Source organism: Brassica napus, chromosome A5 (genome assembly GCF_020379485.1).
Source record: "Brassica napus cultivar Da-Ae chromosome A5, Da-Ae, whole genome shotgun sequence".
In the NCBI taxonomy this organism is placed as follows: domain Eukaryota; kingdom Viridiplantae; phylum Streptophyta; class Magnoliopsida; order Brassicales; family Brassicaceae; genus Brassica; species Brassica napus.
The window spans coordinates 14,734,242-14,761,306 of record NC_063438.1 but is presented as its reverse complement, the minus strand read 5'-3'; the positions used below and the strand labels follow the sequence as shown (position 1 = coordinate 14,761,306).

At 37.9% G+C, this 27,065-nt stretch overlaps 4 protein-coding genes, 1 non-coding gene and 1 pseudogene across 6 annotated transcripts; 4 read left to right on the top strand and 2 right to left on the bottom strand.

Moving 5' to 3' along the window:
• Positions 1-4,601: 4,601 nt before the first annotated feature.
• On the top strand, positions 4,602-6,798 carry LOC125608908 (transcription factor MYC2). The gene has a single exon (XM_048779544.1). The coding sequence runs from the start codon at positions 4,755-4,757 to the stop codon at positions 6,570-6,572; it is 1,818 nt and encodes a 605-aa protein (XP_048635501.1). The 5' UTR covers positions 4,602-4,754; the 3' UTR covers positions 6,573-6,798.
• A 1,788-nt stretch (positions 6,799-8,586) lies between these two features.
• Positions 8,587-9,845, bottom strand: LOC106439013 (rho GTPase-activating protein gacV). Of its 2 annotated transcripts, none has more exons than XM_048779545.1 (2): positions 9,686-9,845; positions 8,587-9,306 (listed from the first exon to the last, which is right to left on the bottom strand). In XM_048779545.1, exon 2 carries the CDS (start codon positions 9,268-9,270, stop codon positions 8,821-8,823), a length of 450 nt encoding a protein of 149 aa, XP_048635502.1. In that variant the 5' UTR covers positions 9,271-9,306; positions 9,686-9,845; the 3' UTR covers positions 8,587-8,820. The 2 variants fall into 2 exon arrangements, with proteins under 2 accessions (XP_048635502.1, XP_048635503.1); XM_048779546.1 differs by having other exon boundaries at positions 8,587-9,301; positions 9,686-9,831.
• Positions 9,845-13,885, top strand: LOC106414982 (uncharacterized protein At3g43530-like). Its single transcript, XM_048779543.1, has 6 exons — positions 9,845-10,748; positions 10,822-10,902; positions 11,469-12,227; positions 12,301-12,462; positions 12,555-13,434; positions 13,516-13,885. The coding sequence occupies exons 1-6, from the start codon at positions 10,212-10,214 to the stop codon at positions 13,779-13,781; spliced, it is 2,685 nt and encodes an 894-aa protein (XP_048635500.1). The 5' UTR covers positions 9,845-10,211; the 3' UTR covers positions 13,782-13,885.
• A 988-nt stretch (positions 13,886-14,873) lies between these two features.
• LOC125608610 lies at positions 14,874-18,081 on the bottom strand. The gene is made up of 2 exons (XM_048779033.1): positions 17,682-18,081; positions 14,874-17,191 (listed from the first exon to the last, which is right to left on the bottom strand). The coding sequence occupies exon 2, from the start codon at positions 17,184-17,186 to the stop codon at positions 14,874-14,876; it is 2,313 nt and encodes a 770-aa protein (XP_048634990.1). The 5' UTR covers positions 17,187-17,191; positions 17,682-18,081.
• A 73-nt stretch (positions 18,082-18,154) lies between these two features.
• TRNAM-CAU lies at positions 18,155-18,239 on the top strand. The gene is given in 2 exon segments: positions 18,155-18,192; positions 18,204-18,239. It is a non-coding gene; the product is annotated as a tRNA-Met (tRNA).
• A 722-nt stretch (positions 18,240-18,961) lies between these two features.
• LOC125608609 lies at positions 18,962-20,836 on the top strand (annotated as a pseudogene).
• The last annotated feature ends 6,229 nt before the right edge of the window (positions 20,837-27,065 follow it).

The window sequence follows — 27,065 nt, the reverse complement described above, 5'->3', positions numbered from 1 at the left end:
TAGTATAATGGAACATACGAAACCAACAGGAGGGCCAGATGATGATTGGATAATAAATGTTCCAGAGGAGGACAGGGGAAGTATTCTCCCGACACTTAGTAAACCGTAAACAGAAGAGTCCTCTGGTGTGACTACAGAAGCTGTTGATACTAGTGTTAATGAGTCAGGCGCTGAGGAAGTTGTTGTTGACACAGCTGTGGAAGGAGAAGTTACAGAGCCAGAGATGGGTAGAGGCTGCAGAGAGAAAGTACCTTCAGTGAAGTTAAGAGATTATGTTAGCTACAATGCTCGGTATTTAAAAGAAAAATCACCCCCTCACGATCTTGATCACACGCCTGCTCCTACTCTTCAGTCAGAGCCTTCGTCGACGGTCTCAGGTAGTACACCTTACCCTCTTGAGAATTATATTTCAGATGAACGTTTTCACCATCTCATAAGGCGTTCTTAGGGGCTATCACAAACGAAAGAGAACCAAGAAGCTATAAAGAGGCGGTTCAACTAAATATTTGGTGAGACTCTATGCAAAACGAGATAGTAGCCTTTGAAGAAAATGGAACCTTCAGTGTTGTAGACCTGCCTCCAGGGAAGAAAGCCATTGAAATTATGTGGATATACAAGTTTAAATATAACGCAGACGGTATGATTGAGAGACCAAAATCGAGGTTGGTGGCATTGGAAAACAAACAAGTAAAGAACGGAGATTTTAAGGAGACGTTTGCTCCGGTGGAAAAGATGACTACAATGCGGAGTTTGTTGAGAGTAGTGTGTGGAAGAGGTTGGATTGTGCATCAGATGGATGTATACATGAAACTTCCGCAAGGTTTTAAGTGTTCTGATCCGAGCAAGGTGTGTAGGTTGCATAAGGCGGTGTACGGGTTATGTCATGCTCCGAGATGCTGGTTCTCCAAGCTTACTGACGCTCTCAAGAAGTACGGCTTTAAGCACTCTTATGCTGACTATTCGTTTTTTGTCTATTCGAAGAAAGGGATAGAACTCAGAGTTTTGATATACGTTGACGATTTGCTGGTGTGTGGCAATGATGAGAAGATTGTGAACAAGTTTAAAGAATATTTGAGTGAGTGTTTTCAAATGAAGGATTTAGGGAAGCTAAAGTATTTTCTTGGTATCGAAGTGGGTCGTGTTGAAGAAGGTTTCATGTTGACTCAGAGAAAGTATGCGCTAGACTTGATTGCAGACGTTAGCTTGCTTTGGTCAAAACCGGCTCCAACACCTATGGAACAGCAACACAAGTTGGGGTTGGATACAAGTCCATTTATACGAGATGCTGAGCAGTACAGAAGGTTGGTGGGACGACTGATTTATCTATCGATCACGCGTCCAGACATATCATATTCAGTACATATACTCTCGCAGTTCATGAAGGCACCAAGGGAGAAGCAATGGGAGGCTACTCTGCGGGTGGTTAAGTATCTCAAAGGAACCGCTGGTCAGGGGATCATGTTGAGCTCGAAAACTGATCTGAATATGTCGGTGTATTGTGATGCAGACTGGTATGCGTGTCCTATTACGAGAAGATCGCTGAGTGCTTATGTTACACTGATGGGAGATTCTCCTGTGTCGCGGAAGACAAAGAAACATGAGGTAGTATCACACTCGTTGGCTGAGGCTGAGTATCGGTCTATGGCTCAAGCGACAAGAGAGGTTAAATGGCTACGGAGGTTGTTGAATGACTTGGAAGCCAAGCAGTTTAAGCCTTCGAAAATGTTTTGTGATAGTAAGTCAGCCATCTATATAGCTGCCAATCCAGTATTCTATTAAAGGACAAAACATAATGAATTAGACTGTCATCAAGTTCGGGATGCGATACAGGATGGAACGCTGGAACCAGTTCATGTGAGGACTACATAACAGGTTGCAGACATGCTGACCAAGGCGCTCGGGAGAGCTCAGTTTGAGACGTTGTTGTTCAAGTTGGGAGTACGAAACTTTCATATTCCCAACTTAAGGGGGAGTATTGGAGGATAATGACATAATATATTTGGATATACTTGAGTTAGTTAGAGATAATGATGTAATATAAGGAAGATATATCCTAGAGAAGTTGGTTAATAATATGATGTATATATACTCATGTAAATCAATGAAGTAAGCCAAGCTTTTCAGTCATATTTTTTGTCACATTTACAAGGTTGATGTATATGTGTGTGTAAGCTAGAATGTTCATCTCCCCTTCCCTCTTGGTCCCTCTCCTTTTGGTTGTTTCTTTTCTCCGATATCTCTTCTTCTTCTTGTTCGCTCGATCCCTATAATTTTAAAGTTATTCTCACTTTCGAGGTTGATTTCGATTGATGTGATTATTGATCTAGACGTTTTTGTATAATATTTTTTTGGACATGGACAAGATCCCAACAATAAGCTTAGTTTTTATTTAAGTATATACTATTTGATCTTAGTATTATTAATTATTTTTGGCCTTTAACTAAGAGTTAGGACATAAGAACTAGAGTGATGAAAGATGGTTTTAAGAAAAATAAAAATAGAGATAGGATTATGAGTGCTGGGACCATGGTCCAACGATGTGATAAATATATGCATAGACGAAAAAAATGCCAAATGATTGTGTTACTCACTAGACCTAATTTTTTTGAGTTTATGTTCTAAATTATATTTACAAGAACATTTCTAATCTATTGGTATTTTAACCTGTATAATAGTATTTATAGTTAGTGTTTTAGGAGGTTATTAAGACGGTTTATGTGAAATTATTGATTATACGAAAGTCAGAACCGATTTTTAAATGTCTAAATGAAGCTTTTAAAAATTGCTCAAAAATTATTCTGTTTAGATCCAATTTGCCACTTGGGCTAGACCGGTTCTTAGAACACGGTTAAATGTAATTTTACTATAACCATTGTTATTTATTTTTCTAAAATATAAATTATTGTTCTTTTCTTTGTACTTAAGTAAAAATTAATAATTTTTATCTTTACTTTAGATTTAGGTAAGTACCATTTTGAAAAATACATCCAAAATCTTTTTTATCTTTGTTATAGGAATCCTCTACTCTAGAAAAAGATATGTCAGATTGTCTAAGATAAGATTTCATTATTTAAAAATAAATAATATTACAATAGAACTTAGGTAGCATGTGTTCATCGTGTAGTGTGAATGTAACTAAAATATTATAAAGAGTTTCTTTCTTTCTTAAAGCATGTGCTAATAATATCGCTGGTCAAGTAAATAATTAGTTTTCTTTTGTTTCGTCAACACAGTAATAGGCGAAGGAGACAAGAATCATTTTGGGAGATTGAGATTCTCACTGGCAGTGCACCTTGTTGTAATTTTACATATTAAAGACAAAAATAACTATTTTCTTTGTCCCAATTTCATTTATTAAATTTGCCACTGTCCACGTTATAGATACATGAAAATCTCAAAATAATTAAACTATGACAACAAGAATTTGAATTTATAGAAATAAATTATAGATTTTGAAACTAATGACCTGGAATATTTTCTTGCAAGAAATTTTCATATATACTCCCTCCGTTTTTTTTATACAAGTTGTTTTAGAGAAATTTGTATGTTTTAAATTATATGACGTTTTCGGTTTTTATGTAAAATTTATTAATGCTTAATGTTATATGACCAATGATAATATATCTTCTATTTTATTATTGAATGATTTGTGGTTAGATAATAAGTAATGATGCTTATGTTTAGAAAATATAAAAATTTAATGATTTTTTAATCTATATGATACACAATTCTAAAACGACTTATATTAAGAAACGAAGAGAGTAAATAACTGTCTAGTAGTCTTAACCAAAAAATAAAAGATGTTTTGGTCAACAAAACAGCTGTTTGTCTAGTACTATATTTTTACAAAATTTAATACAAGATTCTCTTTATACAATTAAGAGTGAAATTTCATATATGATAAAAAATCAAATGTTTTGAAACCGGACCAGACATTGACTTGACATTATAGTTGGTCGAGACCGATCCAACCGGTTCAAACGGGTTTTAAATTTATACTTAATTTTAGATTAAGTAACTATATATATATGTATAACTATAAAATTATTTTTATAAAAGTTTATATCATTGTTAGAATCTAAAAATGATATGAAAATAAAATAAAAACTTTAAAAAGATTATAAAATAAAATGAAAAATAATTTAGATAAATATTTAAAAAATAATATGAATTTTTAATGAATTCTTTTAAATTTTGCAGTTTTTTAATATACTTTTCTTTGAATTTGAAAAAAACTGGGTTTTAATATCAAACTATGTCACCGGTTTTAACGAATTTTACCGACTTTTAATTGGGTTTGCGATTAACTCAATCGGGTTTTTAATACAACCCCGAAGAGGTTAAATCACGGTCCGATCGGTCCGACCGGCCGGTCCGGTTTTTAAAAGACAAAAAAACTAAGGCCGTTCCACTGAGCTCGTATCACTGAAAAGAAATAATAGTGGAGAGTGAAAAAAGAATCTTGACCGAACAATGAAAGAGAGTGCGACAGACGCGCGAACAACAACCGTACGATCTCACTCGTTAAGATATTACCGAGTAGGTTCGGTAGTCGAGGGGGTGATAGTTAAATCGAAGCTTCTGCTTTAATAGCCCAGTTCTATAATCAAACAAGCCACGTAATATTATCATATTGCAAATGTAATCACTTTCTCACCCTCGATATAATAATAGCAGAGCACTCCAATTTTCTCCACTACGAAGACTTTCTTCTTTCTCTCTCTACAAACTTTTAACTTTAAACGGTTTATTGAATGACGGAGCCGACGATGAATCTCTGGACCACCGACGATAACGCCTCTATGATGGAAGCTTTCATGAGCTCCTCCTCCGACATCTCAGCCTTATGGCAACCGGCAACGACGACGGCAACGGCGTCGACTACAGCTCCGGCACCGGCGGGATTCAACGAGGAGACTCTACAGCAAAGGCTGCAAGCACTGATTGAAGGGACAAACGAAGGCTGGACCTACGCTATATTCTGGCAGCCGTCGTACGACTTCTCCGGCGCCTCCGTGCTCGGATGGGGCGATGGGTATTACAAAGGAGAAGAAGACAAGGCAAAGCCCAGACAGAGAACGTCTCCACCGCCGTTTTCAACACCGGCGGATCAGGAGTATCGTAAGAAGGTGTTGCGTGAGCTCAACTCGTTGATCTCCGGCGGATGTGGTCCGACGGATGACGCCGTCGATGAAGAGGTGACGGATACGGAGTGGTTTTTCTTGGTTTCGATGACGCAGAGCTTCGCTTGCGGTTCTGGGTTGGCGGGTAAGGCGTTCTCGACGGGTAACGCAGTTTGGGTTTATGGGTCGGATCAGTTAACCGGGTCGGGTTGTGAGCGGGCGAAGCAAGGAGGAGTGTTTGGGATGCAGACCATCGCGTGTATTCCTTCGGCGAACGGGGTTGTTGAACTCGGGTCGACGGAGCAGATCCGACAGAGCTCGGATCTTATGAACAAGGTGCGAGTACTTTTCAATTTCAACGGTGGCGCTGGAGACTTATCGGGTCTTAACTGGAATCTTGACCCGGATCAAGGCGAGAACGATCCGACTATGTGGATTAATGACCCGATTGGAGTAGCCGAGCAGGGTAACGGAGCTCCGAGCTCTAGCTCCCAGCTTTTTGCCAAGTCGATCCAGTTTGAGAATGGTGGTAGTTCAAGCACCATCATCGAAAACCCGAATCCGGATCCAGCTCCGAGCCCGGTTCATTCCCAGACCCAGAATCCGAAATTCAGCAACAATTTCTCCCGCGAATTAAATTTCTCCACGTCGAGCACCACCTTGGTGAAACCAAGACCCGGCGAGATATTGAGCTTCGGCGATGAGGGTAAACGGAGCTCCGTGAACCCGGATCCGAGTTCTTATTCGGGTCAGACTCAGTTCGAGAATAAGAGAAAGAAGTCCATAGATGACAAGGTTCTAACTTTCGGAACCGGCGGAGGAGAATCCGATCACTCCGATCTAGAAGCCTCCGTCGTGAAAGAGATACCGGAGAAACGTCCCAAGAAACGCGGAAGAAAACCGGCCAACGGTAGAGAAGAGCCGCTTAACCACGTCGAAGCAGAGAGACAGAGACGCGAGAAACTAAACCAGCGATTCTACGCGTTACGTGCGGTTGTACCAAACGTCTCCAAAATGGATAAAGCTTCTTTGCTCGGTGACGCCATTGCTTACATCAACGAGCTCAAGTCGAAGGTGACCAAGACGGAATCTGAGAAAACTCAGATCAAAACCCAGCTCGAGGAAGTGAAAATGGAGCTCGCCGGAAGAAAAGCGAGCGCCGGTGGTGATCTATCATCCTCTTGCTCCATGACAGCCATCAAACCGGTGGGGATGGAGATCGAGGTGAAGATTATCGGTTGGGATGCGATGATAAGGGTGGAATCGAGCAAGAGGAATCATCCGGCAGCGAGGTTGATGTCGGCGTTGATGGATCTGGAGCTTGAGGTCAATCACGCGAGTATGTCGGTGGTTAACGATCTGATGATACAGCAAGCGACGGTGAAGATGGGATTCAGAATATACACGCAGGAACAGCTCCGGGCGAGTTTAATCTCAAAGATTGGTTAAAAGTAAAGATTAAGAAAGTTATGGGGTCAAAATCATAAGTAATTCGTTTTAGTTGGGGTTCCAGTAATTTTGTAGCTTGTAGCTATTATGTAAGAAAGTCCAAAAGTAGAGCGACAAGTTTGTTTCGCTCTCTCACTCTTAGTCTGTATCGTTTGTTGTTTCGTCTCCAATATGTAACGTGTATATAGTATATTATGAGTTATACCATGTGTTAGTTACTACCAAATCGATTTCTACACATAACTTTAGATAACGTAACTCACTACAAACTCCAAAGAGGGCTAATATATTATGTAATTCACTCGATTCGTAGAAGAAGTTAAAAAAAAGAAATTTAAGAGAATAAAACACACAATTTTATAGAGGTAGTAAATGAACTTACTTATTGAGAGTCACTTATGGAGAGTCAGTAGTAAATAAATCGATAGCAGAAAACCTAATTTTTTTTTCGTCATTATATAATCGGTGTTGCCTATTTAGTTTTGGTGATTTGTGTCAGCCGCAAAACTTAATTTTATTTTGTGCATATGAAGTTAACTCATCAACAACAAATATATATTTAAGAGACCAACATTTGTATTTGTAATTTTATAATCGATAAACATTGTAGTGTTGTAAAATGTGAAAACATTTAATAAACAAACATTATTATGATGGGTGCCATGTATATTCGCAAGAGTCTATCACTTTTATATGTTGAATGTGAAGCTTTGATATGGGCGATGAAGTGCATGAAAACCTACGAATCTCAGAAGCGGTGTTTGCAACTGACTGCTCTTAAAGGGTGAAGATAGTGTCTACACCAACAGAATGGCCGGCGTCCACTACACACATGGAGGAGTTTCTGTGATGTAAGAAATTTGTTCATCCCTTTACTATTTAGCAAATTCCGAGGGCATAAAACACAATGGCGGACAAGCTAGCACGAAATGTTAGAAATTAGCCTGCTGCTATGGTTTATGTTGACTCGATTCCTCCGAAGTAGCTTTTGGATCAGAAATCTGCTTAATTATTTTTGCTTTTTGTTGTAAAGAAAAAAAAAAACATACAAACATTATTATAAAAATTCACTACCAAATCGATTTCTAATCAATTTAGATAACGTAACTCACTACAAACTCCCAAGAGGGCTAATATATTGGCTGGGGATCTCTAGCTAGATTGTGGTTGCCTTCCATCATCGGTGCTTTTTAAACAGGGCCGTGCCTGAGTTTTCTAAGGTTAAAAACAGTAAAAAAAAATTGTCCCCAAAAACAATATTAAGCTGGTTTGAACTCATGACCTTAACAAATGAAAAAGCTTATTGTGGCTGAACCAACAAAATTTCTTATCAAATAGGCCCCCAAAATTGTTTATAAAAATATTGGCTCCAAGCCCATGCTTGACCAGCTTGTGGTCAGGCCCGGCCCTGTTTTTAAATGATCAAAGATCGACGAATTGTAAAGAGAGGCCCAGTCGTTAGTTGCTACTTTTCTTTCAATTGTAAAGAGAGGCCCATCGATCATTGGTGCTTTTTAAATGATCACTGGTTCACAATGAATTTAGAATGGTCACTGGGTTCAGGAAAACGTCCTCAAGTTTTTCTGTTATTTCTCATGCAGGTTCGCAGTGGTGGTGTTTCAGTGTCATGTCTAAATCTCCCAATAATACAAAATATTGTTCATTTTGGTCTACAATTTGAATGAATCTGTTTTGGATTCATTCTCAAAATGCCAACATTACTAAACAATACTTGTCTACATTTTTTCTAAATTTCTGATGCAGAACTTGGAATTTTGAGACGAATGAATTTTATGGCAATCACCATACTATTGTTCGACAGTACCAGACTGGTAATATTATATTCATGGCCACTTTGATAAGGGACTGGTGAATGTCTTAAGAAAGAACTCTTAGGATAGATACAACATGGAAATGCCATAGGTTTTGGAGATAATCACTACTTGTCACCCCATTTCCTTCTGGGGTCGAATCTCCTTTTATTTTAGTGTGATAATGTTTTAGGTGGTACAAATGAAATCAAACATTCGTATACATAATAATATAACGTCTGGATATTCTAATACACACAACAAAGAAATAGCAGAAGCAGTTCTAATCTTATAATAGGATGTTTGCTTTGTGCATTTCTCTTTTTTTTTTTTTTTTTTCAGTCAAATCCAAAATCTTAAAGAAAGTGCACTTGCAAGATCTCTTCTAATAAACCGGACTCTGACTCCTCAAGAACCAACCAACTACATGGATTTGATCAAGTTTTCATCTTTCGAGCTTCAGCTTTCCAGTCTCTTGGGCGAGGCCTAATCTTGCGATGAACCAAACAAGAACCATCCCGAGTGGTGTCCATGATCAAATGAGCAATTCTAGCTTCTTTTTTCCAATCTCTATGGCAATAAACACGCCTCACAAAGTTGTCAACATAAACATTATCACACTCTAGCTCCTCCTCCTCCTCCTCGTCCTCCTCTTCTTCTTCTTCTTCTTGGTCTTTTTGTTGAGTCTGGAAAGAGAGATTTTCATCATCGAGACCTGCTTCTTCCCGCATCCGCTTCCTGGCTCTATACCTGCGTTGTCTCTCCCGATTCTTCATTCGACGGACAGTAACTTCATCTTTGTCTCTCAGATCATCTTTCTCATCAACGCTCATCATCAGAGTATCTTGTATCCCTCCACTAACACCCATCTCTCCTTCAATTCCCATTACTCAAAAAAACCCGATAATGGATAAAACACTAAGCTACAAAAGGAAGAATATATAAGTAACAGTATAGAACCCTAGAAGTTTGATTCAGCTGCTAAAGGCACACACATACACAAATGTAAGGTTTTAAATAGAGGATAACTGAAATGGAGATTAATTAATAGCAAATCAACCTGAAGTTTAAGGGAGGTGCCCAAACCCAAATCATAAACGCTTCTAAAGAAGACGCAACATAACTTAACATAAGCAAATCAATACTAACATAAATAGAAAGGTTGGGTCTTTTTTTTCAGTTGAGAAAAACACGATTTTTAGAAAGGATTCCTTAGAAGATTCGGTTGATCTTTCAGAAAATACCAATGTCGGCGATTGAGAAAATGATAACAAAACGAAAAAGAATCAATAAAGTTCATACCTTTCAAGTGCTGTGTGCTTCGGTGAAGAAAGAAACTAAAGTAGGCGAGCGGTTGATTATGTTCTCAGCTTGCTTCGAGCTTTACGAAGGAAGGAAGGAACGAGAAAGGAGAGATTGTTTCTTCTCAGAGAATCGGTTAAAGACTCTTTTCTTTGAATCAAATGCTGAGATCGACCAAATGGGCACACAAAAATCTGGAAAAGGACACTTCTGTTTTTATTTTTTTAATGAATTAATAATAAATCGAAATTAAGCTGAAAATACTATAAAACCTAAAACTTTAACTTATTTACATATCCAACCAACCTACCCCACCCACTAACCCGACCCGCGTGCCCTTCCCGGATCCTTCCCCCTAAATCAAACTAAATCCCTAATTCCTCTTCCCCGACATAACCAACAGAAAAAAATTCACGATCTCTCCCCCTTCCCTCTATCTCATCTCACTAATCAAACTCTACCACAATCATCACGATCTCCCTCTATCTCATTTGTTTCTCTATTTCGTGTTACTCTTTGAAACACTATGGCTCCAAAGACTCGTTTCACCGAACAAACGAACAAAGAAGGTGCGCCGGAGAAGAAGAAGAAGAATGAGTCAGTGGTGGAGAAGAAGAAAGCTGCGGTGGAGAAGAAGAAAGCTGAGGCGGAAAAGAAGAAGAAAGACTCTGTGATAAAGAAAAAACAAGCAGCGGTGAAAAGGAGGAGAGAAGCCGTTAAAAAAAAAAGAGATGCAGAGAAAAAGAAGATTGAAACCGCAGAGAAGAAGAGGAAGCGAGACAGTGGTGTAGACGATGAGTCCTCGTCCAATCCAACCAAGCGGCCTCAGACCGCATCTTCACCAGAACATCAAGCCGATCCTGATCATTATCCGCCACTATCAACGGAGTTACCTTCGCAGGATGATAGAGAGGGTACGCCAAGCCCATCAGTTCCGATTGAGCCACAAAAATCACCTACTCAAACACCCAATGAGGCGGAGAATCCACTGCAAGCTCCAATAACTTCTACCAACAGAGAATCAGGCTCACCCGAGGCTGCCATTAACAATGACGGGCAAACGGTAAACAAATCAATTAAAATGGTTTTGGAATTTTTATGATAAAATTGGACTAACAAATAGGAACCGTGAGCAGATTGGATCTAACAACATAGATTCAAATTCACATGAGGCTGCTATTGGATCTGCTGCCATTGACAACGACGCTCCAAGAACGGTAAACAAGTCAACTTAAATGGTTCTAGAAATATTTATCATAGGGTCGAAAAAAAAATAAGTAGTGATTATATAAGAAGTGTAACTAGTACAACTAAAAGAATGAAACTAGTTCAACTGGTAATAAAATGTTGTAAAACAGAATCAATGGAACTAGTATAACTAGTACAACCACACTTCTTATAACTAATATAACTGGTATAACTATGAAAAGTATAATTAGTCTAACTAATACAACCGAGTATTAAATTACTAGTACAACTAAAAGAGTGAAAATGGTGCAACTGGTAATAATATGTTGTAAACAAATTCAGGATAACTAGTAAATTTTTTTTTATAAGTAATATAACTGGTACAACTACGCTTCTTATACGTAGTCTGACTAGTATAACTAGAGAAGTATTTTGTATAACTGTTTAATGAGATGGTGTTGTTGTTGTATAACTAGGCTTGCTGGTAGAACTAGTAATATTATTTTTAATTTAATTAGTGTAACTGGTACAACTAAGTGTTTATGTGTTGTATAACTCAGTTATTTATTCTTTGTATTTTGTTTGTATTTTTCAGGTTGAGAGTGATGATATGACCGTAGAAGCTGACAGACCTGCTGGTTTTTTCTTCAATCCGAGCAACTATGGAAAGGGTTGCAAGCTCTCCTCAAGGTGCCATCAACACGATTTTCTGAACAAGACGATTGGTAAGTTGGATGCCTCAGAGAAGAGTTGGTTTCAGGAACATCCTCAGTTCAAGCATATATTCCACATGGATTGTACCTCAACAAGAAAAGTGATGGGATTGTGGATGTTGCTACTTCGTACTATGCATACAGAGAAGGGTCGACAAGCTTGGTTTGGGGTAAACGGTGTTCCAATTAGATACTCTATCAGGGAACATAGCCTCCTCTCTGGTTTATACTGCCACTCATATCCAGAAAACTATCAGAGCATAGGGAGACTGAAGTTTGCGAGAAAGTATTTTAAAGTGAAGAAGACAAAGGATGGGAAGGAAAAGGGTCTGCAAGTGACAGAAGCGGATGTTAAGGAGAAACTTCAGAAGATGAAATTTGATGGTAGTGGCGATCGTCTGAGGATGGCGGTTCTTTACTTTCTGGCTACAGTTTTAAGAGGAAGGTCCAAAGCAGGATACTTCATTGAGTATTTCCTTCTCCAAGCAGTAGAAGATTTGGAGTTTTGCACCGAATTTCCATGGGGCCGTTACACCTTTGATGATTGCATGAAGGAGATTTTTCATGTAAGGGATCATTTTCGTGATGGGATCCCAGAGCATGCACAGTGGGTATTTCCTGGGTTTATCAACCCTTTGGAGGTATATGAATAACATTTTTCATAAGCATATTTGTTATAATATAACTAAAGTGATTGTGTGAAATGATGTGCAGATATTAGCATTTGAATGTATCCCTGTCCTTAGGGAAAGATTCAGAGAGCCTGTTCCAAACTGTTTTGATGGTTGTCCAAGAATGTGCAAATGGAAGTTCAAGAGGACCGGAACAACAGGATTTCCACTTGACATGATTTATCGGACGCTAGGAAACACAAAGGTAAAAGCTTATAATTTTTTTAAGTGTTGTTTATGTCATTTTCTTCAAGTTCATAGTTAATTAAATGTGTAATTTGTTGTTGGTCATTTCAGGAGATTATCAGTGTTTTGGAACCAAAAGGAAATGAAGTAGACCTTTTGTATGAAATAATGGATGAAGGGACTTTTGAAGACTTGGAGCTGATAGATGATTCGGATACGCTAGACATAGCTGTTGACAGTTGGAACAAGATCCTAATGGAACCAGGGAAAAAAATCTTCTGGCCGGATCTATATGAGATGGATGTGAGAACCCGAGAGCAACAAGAGGAGGCAGGAGGCGAGGCAGGGGGCGAGGCAGGAGGCGAGGCAGGAGGAGAGGCAGGAGGCGAGGCAGGAGGCGAGGCAGGGGGTGAGGCAGGAGTTCAAACAGGGGGCGAAGCAGGTCGTGAGAGTTTAAGAGAATTAGAGTTGAAGTTGAACAAAAGAATGGATGATGGATTTGCATTGAGAGACGAAACAATTCGTCTTCTGGAAGCAAGAGTAAAGGAGTTGGAAGAAGAAAAAATCCAGAGAGAAAGTTGGTCGTTCCAGGAGGGCGAGATGTATGGTGATAAGGAGGCTGAGATACTTGGTGATAAGGAGGGCGAGATGCATGGTGATAAGGAGGGTGAGATACATGGTGATAAGGATGGTGATGAGACTAACAAGGATGGTGATAAGGCTGATAAGGATGGTGATGATGAGCCTGATAAGGAGGGTGAGGATGGTGATAAGGCTGATAAGGATGGTGATGATGAGCCTGATAAGGAGGGCGAGGATGGTGATGAGGCTGACAAGGGTGATGAGGCTGAGAAGGATGGTGAGAAGCAGATTGAGGCAGAGGCTGACAAGGGTGATGAGGCTGAGAAGGATAGTGAGAAACAGATTGAGGCAGAGGCTGAGAAGGATGGTGAGAAACATATCGAGGTAGAGGCTGAGAAGTTGATGCAAGGTAAGTCATGATAACATATAACTTCAAATTTTATTTTTAATGATGATGATCTAAGTCAGGATGTATTTTTGTTCAATGTAGATACTGAAGATGGAGATGAGCAATCTACACTTCAAATTATGGCAGACACTGCAGAGAGATTTGAGAAGGCTGCTGCGGAAAAAGCTGTTGTGGACAAGACAGATGAGGTTGTAGATGATGATGCTTTGGAGAAGGAAGGTGAGGTTAGAGTTGATGACGCTTTAGAGAACACAGCTTCGGTTGGAGATTCACAGGATCCTGCTGAGATGCCAAAGAGGGTGCCCAAGCGTTCTCATTTGTTGAGGTCTCCTTTTACGCCAAACTGATTTGGCTGAACTATGTTGTTGTTTTTGGAACTTGTATGTGTTTGTTTTAAAACCTAAAACGGATGAACTTGTATGTGTGTGTGTTTTAAAACCTAAAACTTGTATGTGTGTGTGTTTTAAAACCTAAATCCAAACTTGGTGGTTGAACAGGTTGCAATTACAGGTGGGAAGTAAAACAACATTACAGCATCAACTATGCCAAAAAATATGAAAGTAGTATAACTAGAAAAACTAGTACACCTAGTGTTAAATTAAAAAGTGTAGGACTTATCTGGGAATCCACTTATTTGAAACTCATTATGCACACAAAGTTGTTTTAGTTTTTTAGTTGTACTGGTTTCTACAAAGTTGTACTAATTTATTAGTTATACTGGCTTGCACAAAGTTGTACTAGTTTATTAGTTATACTAGTTTGTACAGAGTTGTACTTTGGCAGTGAAACCTGAATATATTAGTTGTACCAAAGAGAAATACCATTATCTAAGTTGTACCACTCATTTATGTTAACATGTGTTTGCCCGGATACAATGAAATCATCACTATTGTGAAAATACTTGTCATGTATGTTTTTCAAAAAATATGTGGACAAATATGTTAACAAACCTTAAAAGTATAAGGTAGATCAAGCAAACTTTTGTGATGGAGGTAGAAATCCAGAAAAAAAAAAAAACAATACAAAACACAAAGAAACCTATCCAAACACTTAAAATTAGACCATTTGAATGTTTTATTAATATGAAAAAACCTAAAATAATATTTAAATTTCAGATCCTCCATAGTTGTACTAGTTATTCCAGTAGAACCTATTTTAGTAAACTAGACATAGTTGAACTAGTTATTCCAGTATAACTTATTTTTAGTTTTACTAGTTGTACCAGTATAACAACACAAAAACATGAATGTTAGGTTTAATGAAGTTTTACCAATTGTACCTGTTGTACCTGACAGAAACAACACATTACATAAATAAGTTCTACAACACATAAATAAGTTTCATAACACATAAGTAAGACTCACAAGACTAAGCAAGTTCCATAACACATAAGTAAGACTCACAAGACATAAGCAAGTTCCATAACACATAAGTAAGACTCATTCATCAATTCCATCGCTTCCACTTTCATCGCTGTCAATTCCATCATTCTCACACACCAATGGTGGATACTTCTTCTTTTTCTTCCTCCGATATTCCCCAGCTGATGGAAATCTAGTTTCTTGTAGTCTTCCTTTCTTTCTTTCCACATGCGGAGGGTAGACAACCTGAGATAGGATTTCATCTGGAATTTCATAACTTTCCCATAATGAATGATGAGGCACTGGATATATTGTCTTGTAATATGCCAAAGTCCACTGCTCCATATAATAATACTTAGAACAATAGTCTTCAGACATTTCTCCACGCGCGATGATCGCAGCCTGTGCATGCACACAAGGATACCGATCAATATCAAAACACTTGCACTGGCATGTTCCGTTGCCTAAATCAACATAATAACCTTGACCATCTTTGCCAATCACAGTGTACTGACGTTCAAATCTGTTTAGCTCCATCACCGTGAGCTTTTTTGCCTTCGGATAACTGTGATGCAATATCCCATGCACGTAGGGAATTAGTATCTGTCTCTCTGGAACGCGTAAAGATAAATCACGATATTTGTTCACATCAAGCATTGGCAACAATGCATATTTCCTTGGTTCCTTTAAAACACCATTGATTGATTCAACAGTGTTGGTTGTATCTATGTTGTACCTTTCTCCCGGAAATTGACATCTTGCCCATTTGGTCTCATGAACACTCTCATCTAGATACTCAGCGGCTTGAGGCAACGTTCTCCTGAAATCATTGTAGCTTTTTCTGAACTCGACCTCTGTGTACATACCAGCAATTTTTCTAAACTTTCTGGCAACCCCTTTCTTGTTAACTTTGCTGCATGCTCCGGCAACATTATTAGACAAGTGAAAAATGCAATATCCATGGATCGCCATTGGGTACACCTCGTGCACCTTCTTGATGATGCATTGGTTTCTATCAGTACAAAAAACAAGCTGAGGATCATCTGGTATCAAAGTTTTCAGTATAGTCAAAAACCACTCCCAGCTCGCATTTTTCTCACCATCTACTACCGCAAAAGCGAGGGGATAATGATGATGATCTGGATCCTGAGCAGTGGCAATGAGAAGCACTCCTCCATACACACCCTTCAGGTGAGTTCCATCCATTATTATCACTTTCCTCATTGCTTGAAACCCTTCGATGCAAGCTTTAAGCGCAAAGAACATATACTTAAACTGCTTCTTCTCATCCACTACTAATCTTGTGATGGTACCAGGATTCATTCTTTCTAACATGTACAAGTAAGATGGAAGTCTAGCAAAACTCTCCTGAGGGTTACCACGCAAATCACTGACAGCTTTGTGTTTCCCTCTCAAAGCTGTAGAATATGAAACCGTGACACCTAGTTTGTTCTTCACCAACTTTATGAGAGACTTTGGATCTGGAGTCTTGTATTGGCCTGGATAATCTTCATGCACCACTCCTGCGACCAAGCTTGGTGTTCCTCTTTTCCCCCTCTTGGTTACACTTCCCTCTCCCCGAGTACACGTATGCATCTTTCTATACGTTCTGACACTGAAAAAGGCTGAGTTTTTCAGCCTTGCAGCTCGTAAATACCATCTGCATCCAACCCCACGACATTTCAATACATAAACAGTACGATTCGTCTTGATTATATCAACCTCAAAACAATTCGAATGCACTCCTGCGTCCACTAAATTCCTCAGCTCTTCCTTAGTCGCAAATTCTTGATACAAACTCATATCAATACCATCATCCCACTCAGCATTGACAATTGTGTCTACAGATGGTGTAACAGCCGGCAACTCCTCCCTATCATTCATTTCATCACCCTCTTCATTGCAATCCTCATGCTCATACCTATCTGATTGTCTTGGAGGAACAATTGCTAACTCCTCATGATTATACCCATCTGATTGGTTTTGAGGAACAATTGCCAACTCCTCAACTCCAGCCATACCATCATTAGCTCTGGCATCAATCTGAATTTCCTCGTTCATAGAAAACTGCTCGTTACTCTGATTTTCTGAGATATTTTCGGAAAACTCCACATGCAAAACACTACGCCGGTTTTTCCTATCCACCTCCATTAAATATCCTAAAACATCTTCATCATCCAAAATATAACAAGGCCTCTTATTATCCACGACCAGGGGATAGTAGCTCAGTTGAAGCTTCGTCGCAGCTACATCGATATTCATTTTCTTGCCTATTCTATCAACCAAGCGAGAATAGGTTATCTCCTCATATTTTCCTCTCATTACTAATGTATAAATATTTTTGTCTCCACCATGATCAAAATGTATCACCACAGCTCCAGTACCATCCATAGTTCCTGAAAAGAGTTAAAACCAACATTACAGCTTACAAGTTATATCAGTTATACGAGTTCTAAAGTCGCTAAAATACGGGTTATACTAGTATTACCAGTTATACTGGTTTACATGTAACAGTCGTTTATAAGTTATACTAGTTATACTAGTATTTGACTTGTCAAAGGACTACTAAGAGTTATACAAGTTTTACCCATAGTCTTATTCAGTGTTACTTAGAGTTGTACCAGGTTTACTAGTTGTACTAGTGTTATTCTTAACGAGTTTTACCAGGTTTACCAGGTGTACTCAACGTCTGTTGTACCAGTGTAACCAATGTAAAAAATGATTTAATCTACAATATCATGATTCATACTATAAGAACGTTATCTTAAACCATGGAACCTGACTCATAATGGTAACATACATATTATGGGACTAAAACTAAACAGAAAACAAATAAAAAAGAAGAGAAGAGTGAGAGAGAAGGAGAGGGAGAGAGTATACACTTACCAAGCGATTTCAAGACCAAGGACGAGGCACATTTGCTGTTTCAAGGACGAGAAAAGCTGTAGAAGAACCCTAAGAAACAGAATTAAAGGTTTGTGGATAAAAACTTGAAGAAGAGAACTTTGGTTGGTGATTGAAATGAATTTTCGTGGGTGGTTGAGTAATGAAGAAGATGAAGATGTGAGGGAGTTAATATGGATTTTGGGTGGGACCCAGGCGAGAGAAAGAGAAAGGAAGAAGAAAATTGGACGACCGAGATTAGAGTTTCCATTATTTGATCCAATGGTTCACATGCCACTTTCATTAATGGCAAATTGGTAATTTACCAGCCCTTGGTCCATGATAGATCACAATTGGTCTATGTAGACTTCTTTTTGTCTTTTTGGTCTGTTATAGATCATTGTCCCTTTTCTTTCTTGCACGATGGTGTCCTTGTCAAAGTTAATAAAATAAAGTATGTACTTGTGTATCAAAATGGGGTGGTGGCGCAGTTGGCTAGCGCGTAGGTCTCATAGCTATTGAGTGATCCTGAGGTCGAGAGTTCGAGCCTCTCTCACCCCATTTAATCCTTTTTTTTTGCCATTTAACTCCATTGACCCGGTGCTTTCTTCAATCCTTATCGTGTTTACTGGAGAAAAAACGGATCTGAGCCCAATTCTTCTTGCTCTCGAAACTTTCTTATCTTTTCTTATACGTAATCTAATAGTGGTTGCCTTCGTTTACTCTGCGAATCGAAGGCAAAAGCATCGTGAGATTTTTGATAAACGACGTGATTCATCAGTATCTAGATGCAATCTCTTGATTCACTAATTTAGGGTTGCATTAGCGAGGTTACTCTGTTTCTTAGAAAGCTTCTCTGTCTATTGTGGGGTTGAATTTAGGGTTTAGTTTAGTCTTTTGTTTGAGATGGATAGGCCACGGCATAATGATCAGTTAGCTGTGAAAATGATTGGGAAGAAGATAAAGAAGGAGACTCCTTTACACCTACCCAATGGTACACAAGCAAGAACCGCTTAAAGAAGAAGCATTGTTCCACGCTAACGTCTTCCCCGAAGATTAGACCAGCTCCTCTGAAAACGGGCCCCATGATGTTCCTCTTCCTCCTGCCATGACTCAACAACTCATAACTTAGCTAGACCACCAATGATGGGTCATGCAGACAAGTTTTGGTCCAATATTGCAGCTGAGTCTCTTCCTTCAGCTAGGTTCAGTGGTGGCGGATATTGCCTACTCCTGTCTCTCCTCAAAGCTCGATTGGAGATTCAGGACCCAATAGAAACCAAATGAAACCATCTCATGACTATCAACAACCACCACGGTTCAATGGTTCTGCATCAAGTGTACCCATTTTGCCCTCTCCTACGTTCGACGGTCCCGGGATATTACCCACTCCACCAACAAGTTTCACATCCTCATCAATGGCTCAAGCTGGAATTCTTGGTCCGGGGCCTCCTCCTGCATCTACTGGTCTCGTTTTCTCGCCATTGCCATTTGGAGAGAATACTAGTTAAGATGTTCTGTCTTTTTCAACTCTACTCGTTAGGTTAGTGTGTGTACTATGAACGATCCCATCTTTTGTATTAGGTAGTTGTTGTCAAATTTGCGTAAGAGAGATGAAGGAGAAAGAAATTAACATTTTTTAAATTTTGGGTCTCAATAAGATTCATATTTAAAAGGCTTTCCTAAATCATTCGTTTTGTATGTTGAGAACGAAATTTTAAATTGGATAATCAATATCCTCAGAATCATTTTCATATTTTCTTCACTATTACTGTTTGATGATTCCCATAAAAAGATATTTGAAGATCACAATCGTATTGTTATTCATTATTAATTGTTCAGAAACGATTCAGGATTCAGTTGCTTAACCCCTTAACGTTTGTGATTCGAAGGAGTTAAAAAAATTTCAGGGAATGTCTGAGGTTACTAGTAAAGAGTCTGGTATGCACTTAGTTTCTTAACCTATTTTCTGCTATATCATACTTCATGTGTTGCCTTGGTGTGTATTAGTTATTTTATTATTATTATTCCTAGGTGAAACCCCTCTGGATTATATGGGACGCATACATGGACAATTGTGAAATTTCAAAAATAAGTAAGCCAGAGATCCGTAGCAATGTTTTTGAAGTTGGTGGCCACCAATGGTAAATGACATTTTCATCTTCTCCTCTGGATATATAATAAGCTTGAGAACTCTTTTGATGTTTTCTTCTTTATCGCAGGTCTATTTTAGTTTATCCAAAAGGCTGTGACGTACCAACCCATCTCTCTTTTTTGTTTCTCTGTGTTGCAAACTGTGATAACTTCTTTCCAGGTTAATAGTATTATTGTCCCTTTAGTTTTCTTTCTTCTTCTTCTCTCTCGATCAACAAACTTTAATTGATTCATTTAACTTTAGCATTTTTGTGACAGTTTGGAATCATTTTGCTCAGTTTACTATTTCTATGGTGAATAAAGATCCAAAGAAATCAAAGCATTCAGGTTACCTTTTGCATCTTTTATTTTTCCAAATTGTCACATTACACTTAGATAAACTGAATACATTTCCTTGCAGATACATTACACAAGTTTGGGAAGAAAGAGCATGATTGGGGATGGAAAAAGTATATGGAGTTACCTAAGTTACATGACGGTTTCATTGATGAGTACGGCTCTCTTACATAATGGCTCAAGTCCAGGTCATTAGGTAAATCTGTGGTTTATTATATCATGGCACCATAAACATGCAGCCAAGTTATCTTACAACTGATTCTTGCAGAGACAGGGTGGACCGACCTTTTCCCTGCCTTGATGTTCACTATAGGAAGAACTGTTAGGGTTTATTTAAAAGAAGTGGAGCCTATTTTTCTTGAGTTTTATGAAAGAGAAAAGAAGCAAGTTGATGGAGGACAAGACCAGATGGGAAAGGTATAAAAGTTTCCATGTTTGTTAATTAATAGCAGATTTGTATATATCATACTATATAACAAGGAACGGATCTGTGCAGCTTATGTACCTTTTGGTTAGGGATGGATCAAAAATCAAGGCGAGAGATGTCTCAAGAGAAAATGGAAGTGATTCTAAAACTAGTTGTGAAACATTTCTACATCAAGAAGGAAGTTACATCCTCTTTGGTGATGGATTTCTTGTTTCATGGGTTAAACTATTGTATGGAGTAGTACCCACCCACCCAGGAGAAATACTACATACAATTTCAAGACAAATGGGGAAACTCCTTAAGGATGATTTGGATTCTTCAATATTGAATGCTCTTGAAGAAGAACCAAAGAAAGAGAGAGCAGCTGATGTCAAAAACTTGCCAGCTCCAATTGTAGTGTAAACAAAGACATGTTTTGTTAGTGAATGATGCAATGTACTCATGGAGAAAAGCTGTTCTTGAACCATTGCCTGATGAGAGGTGGTCCGCAAAACCGTATGGAGGTTAGTTTCACATTGTTTATACGGCTCCATATTTGATTATAAATTTTTTTCTCGTAATGATGCTTATTATTATTTTTTCATGTGAATTTCAGGTTGGTAACGACGGAGGGCGTGAGGATGAGAAGCGATTAACTGAGTTTGCTAGACGCACGTTGGAGGTATTTATTCTTGATCATATCTTATGCAACAAAGTTGAAGGTGCATATAAAGAAGCTATTGCATTGAAAATGCAAGAAGAGCTTATTCGTGAAGAGAAGAAAAATCTGAACGACGGCATCGTCGTTTGTGGATCCTTCTCGTGCTGCCGGTTAGGCATTTGTAGAACGATATGGATGGTCCGGGAATGATTCTTTGAGCAGGTTAGGGCGGTGGGGGTTCAATGGAAGCTGTAGGCGCTGTGTGTTTCAAGGTCTGAGGGCGCCTTTCTCTCCAGTGGCTCGTGGCAACTAGTAGTAGCTCTCTCTGTTCCGTTTCTTCCTCTGGTCATCGCCGCTACGCTCTGGCTTTGCTTGTGTCGTGTCTCTATGTTTCTTGTTGTTTTGGTTTTGGGCTTGGTTCTTAGGACCTTCTGGTAGTTTAAGTTCTGCATCTTCTGCTACTAGTTCATCCTAGTAATTTTTGTAAAAAATCTTAAAAGCTTGGTATAAAGTTAACATTTACCAAAAAAAAAGAAAAAAAAAAGAAGAATCTGAACAAGAGAAGAGTGAAGTCAACTAAATAGTGAAGAAATAAAGAAGTTATTGCATTGTTTGGAAACGCAAAGTCAATTAAATTTCTTTTAGTGTTTAATTACTATGCTTGTTTAACATTTTTATGGTTCTGAGTTTCAGACATTTTCTCAACAAGCATTTTTTTTTAGTATTGGATAAGTTACGTTTCAATATGCTGGTTTTGGTTCATTTCAATTTTATATAGTTCTTATATATTGCTGAGAAACTATAATTAGACTTTTTTCCTATTGCTGTCCACAATGGATTTTTTTATAGTCCGGACCTAAAGGACGTTTTTAGATCTTCTTACATTTCATGTTCTTTGATACTATCACCAATCTGTTTTTTTTTTCTCCATCTTCAGATATTCCGGACACATGGTATCCATGAAAACAAAAAGAAGCTTGTGTTTATAAGCTTTGTTTGGATGGTGATGATTAACATCATCATTACCATCTTCTAATGTGAAGTTGTTTAAATTAAATCAACTTTTTTTTGTCTCCCCTAAGTAATTTTGAACACAATCACCAATGCCACATTAACAGTTTAACACTAATAAACTTAAACTGGCTTACAATAGTAGGCTAACCAAGACCTTGGTTTGAAGAACACAAACTCAATCCAAGATCTTCGTTTGATGAAAACTGAAGCAGAGTTCCGTGGAAAATACGTCTAAAACTAGAAGCAAGAGACTGAAGAGACAGAGAGAGGGTAAGCGAAGCTGTTAGCATACTGAAGGGAGAGTGTCTGTCCAGGAGCAAGAGGTTGACCATCATTGACCAGACAATCATCGTAGGAGAGTCGTCTGAAAACTCTAGGGTTAACCAGTCTGACCGAGCTGAACCAGCCACAACTGACGTGGATCTCCGCAACGCTGCAATCAGAGGCACATGCGTTTAAGATCTCAACTGTAAATGCTGGTACTCTCTACTCCGTTTGGAAGTGGAACCGTTGAGCCTTGAAAGACAACCACATCATCTTTTGAGCATTCTTCTCCTATCCTTTTGGTCCCGGCCAATATCTGAAAATATCTCCGTAGATTTGTCTTTAGGGTTATCAAAAAATCAATAAATACAAAACACAGAGACTAGTCTTATATAATATAAACCCAACAATGTATATGCTTAGTTAACAGATATGTTATGAAAATGTGTCTTTAGAGTTTCTACAAACATATTTAAACACAGAGACTGGCCTTATATGTGAAGCCAATACCTATGATGAATCATTATTATCGCAAGGAAACGTGATGAAATAGTCTGTATATTTCTCTTAAGGGTTTCATAAAACATAAAATTAACAGAGACTGATCTTAAAGTTTATGTGTCTATGAGTTACCCGGAGATAGCAGAAGCTTTCTGGAGAGGCCAGTGCGGTTTTCGTAATTGGAAATGAAGTCTCTTACATCGCTTGTATCAGTGAAATCTCCAAGGCATTGCACTTCATAACAACTGCAACAGTGACAAAATTCAAACATGAAACTGGTGTATAAGTGACAAGGAGAAGACAAAAGACAGAGGGATATAAAACTGAAATTACATGAAGCAAGAAGAGACAGCAATAAGCCAAGACCTATGAAGAGGACAAGCTGCAGTTGGAATTGGTAGAAGTGTTTCATTTTCTTGCAATGGCCAAAAGATGTGGAGGCTTCTTCTCTGTTTTATAGATGTATGGATACACACATGCATGGTGGGAGAGAGAAAGAAACTTAAGAAAGGAAACTTTGTGATTGCATGCATGTCCTGCTGGTCCAGAAGGTATTGGCCATCCCTTGTTTCGTCTCAAAATTTATCTGCCTCGAGATTCAGACAAACACAGCATTACCAATCTTTTGTTAAAAAAAAGTTTGAATAAAAAGGGCTGACAGAAGGTGGTTGAGTCATTATACATATACAATTACAAAACCATATAATAAAACCACCTATCAACAAACAACTTTTGAATAAATGTCTTGTGAGAAGTAGTAAAAAAATCTGGCAACTTAGAAAAGGCAGTGAATTATATATAACACTTTGATAGAGTTTAAGTTATCTCCTACAATGTCCAATCTAAAGAGGAAGAATTATTGTAGAGCAAGAAAGGAGTATGTTAATAAGAAATGTTTTTAGAGTGATGTTTGGCACAAAGTCATTACAGAACATAGAAGGCGCTCAAACTAAGAAAACAAGATAGGATCTCTTTGATTGTTCGGACTTTGTTGATTCACTTGGTTTCTATAATCATTAATCTGCAGTTGAAGCCAACCTTGTTCCATTGATACATGAAGTGGGAGTAAAGACCCAACTAGAACATGTTCATATATCTTGGTTACCAAAAGTACAAAAAATATAAATGGGAGAGGTCAAATCTTTCATGGCTTTCTATAAGCAAAAGCATCACGTTCCTCAACAAGTCTGAAATAATTGGTAGTCCTATGGAGGCAACATTCTTTTAGAAGAGGAGAGTACAAAATAAATCCCAAGCATCATCCATTTACAAGCCTTCATGTTCAAGGACTAATAAGGTGGATGATGCTTGGGATTTATCTTGTTAATACCTGATAAAAGAGTGAACGAACAAGAAACGTACAATACATCATTAGACAAAAACAACCTATCAACAGTTAACATAGATCCATTCATGAGATTATTATAAGTAACTTCGTTTCGGAAAGCAACAGTGATTACCAAACGTAGTGACTTATAGTACTACTCTCATAAACAGTTGAGTGATTAATTATTTTAGTTATATAGTTCTCCATCGAGACCGGATCCAAATACCCTGAGATCCGTTTCCACCTGCAGATATTAGATCAAAACATCATACCTCTGCATCGAGGTGAACTCAATATGATATATCAAGATTTATCAAGAACAGTTATAGGATCAACCTTCTCCAGTGAAGAAATTACTTTCTTCGCAATAGCAATGGATAGAGTGGAAAAAAAAAAAATGGATAGAGTCTTGGTTGAGACCAATCCAGAGCTCTGTTTCGTGAGTGACGATGTAAACGGCGTACGGCCTGCCCAAAATAGAATTCGTTAGGAGCTATTTACATGGAAACGGAAGCGGGGTACGTGGAAGCGGAAGCGTAATGGAAGCGCAGAAGCGGGATTTTTAAAAAATTAGGAAGCGATACGTGTTGGAAGCGTATCCATATATATATATATATATGTAAGACTAAAATTAAAATTTGGAATATATATACATATGTAAGATTATTTTAAAAATCTAAAACTAAAATTATATAATTTAATTTAAAATAAAGCATTTATTCTTTATAATAATTTGAAATGACTTCATATTTTAAACTGTGAAAATACATAAATTAAATTAAATAAAAATATTATATTTTTTAATTCTAATTGACATAATATATTTGGAATATATGATTGTTATATTTAATAAAATACATAAAAGTGCATAATTTTATAGTATTAGTTTTTAATATTTGTATATTTTATTTATCTTCTCTCTATTCAATACTATTAAAAAATGTTTTGGATTATATATAAAAAAGTATTATATTTTTTATTTTTATGATAGATAAGCATTGTGTGTTTTTTTTAAAATGGTGATAAAGCGGAGGCCAAACGGAAGCGTAACCCAATGTGTTTTTAAAGAGAATATTTTAGAAGCGCTTTGGAAGCGAGATTCCGTAAGCTTCCACAAGATTCCGATTCCGGTTCCGAAGCGGGAAGCGGACGTCCGATGAAGCTTCCGTGCACGTAGGGTTAAGAGTGGAGAAGGACGTTAATTATAAGCATAGGCTAAGGCGAGGAAACCGGTTTAAGCGACGGGCAAGTCAACCGGTTTACATAACTCAATGGAAAATAAACCGGTTTGTCCTTGATCGGAAACTTTCTAAAAGTGTTTTAGATTTATTACATTTTCAATTTTCCACATAATTATAAAAAAAACTACTAGAATCGGAAATGTTGCTAGTATGACATGACGAAAATTTCAGAGACAAACGATCAGCTTTTGTATAGAGAAGCTGATATCAAATAATATTTCAGAAAATGTTTTTATGACAGGGTAGAATGGCTCCAGCGACTTTCTTGAAAAGATGGGCTTTTCACCGTTTTGAATTAAGTGGACAGTCGAAGGATAACATTACTCCAAACCGAGGGTTGAGGTAAAGGGACCCTTTGTCACCCTACTTATTTATTCTATATCCGAAGCCTTCATTGCTAACATTCGGAAAGCATAAAGATAAACAACTTACATGACTAAAAATTTTGCAGGCAATCCAGCGGTTTTCTCTACTCTTTCAGATGACATCTTATTCTTTTGTAAGGCAGCAATGGGGAGTGTGTGTATATTTTAAAGATACTTAACATTGTGAAACCGTGTCTGACAACATACTTAAACATTATGAAGCCGTGTCTGGACAACATATATACTTTACAAAATCATCAATACAATTTAGTCAAAAGTCATAGATGTTGTGTGTGGGTGTGAGGAGGCGGGGATTCAAACATCAACAACTCATCATCACGATGGAGGTATAGGAAACTATTTGAATATCTCAGAAAGTTTAAGTGGCTCAAAACTAAAATATTTAGATATTTAAACGTGAGGAGCTAATATAAAGTAAATAGGGGACACTCGATCCGATTTACAACAAAGGAGGTAAGGTAATGAAGTAGTATTTATAAATCAGTGGCATCAGCAATGCCCACACATGTATTGTCGTGTTTTAAGACTCTGGTAACAAGAAGACAAGTGCAATTGCTCATTTTTGGTGGAGTAGTAGCGGAAATAAGAAAGATATACATTGTTACTTATGGGACATTGTTTTGTAAACACAAGGTGGTTGTGTTTAAGCTTCCGAGATCTTCAAGACTTCAACACATCTTTATTGGCTAAATTATTTTGGCGACTAAAAGATAAGCCATATTGCCTGTTTTCAAAGGTCTTTATGGGGGACGATATTTTCGGGAAATGGATCCTCTGGATTATCACAAATCTTCAACGCCATCATTTGGATGGAGAATATATATTCAGATAGATATCTGGTCATAAAAAGCTAATCAAAAAGTGGAGACGGGTCAATCCATTTCAGTATGGAAGGACCCTTGGATCCCGACTTCTCGCCCGAGATCTGCAATACAAAAACGCAAACTCAATTCTCACTCTGGCTTGACCTTCTTTTAAAGGTGAACATTTCCTCGAACCGGTGGATTCCATTATACAGTAATGGTATGTGTCTACAAGTCCTTCATGGATATGTTTATCCACAAGATGTTAAATCATCAAAGTTATAACCTAATTGG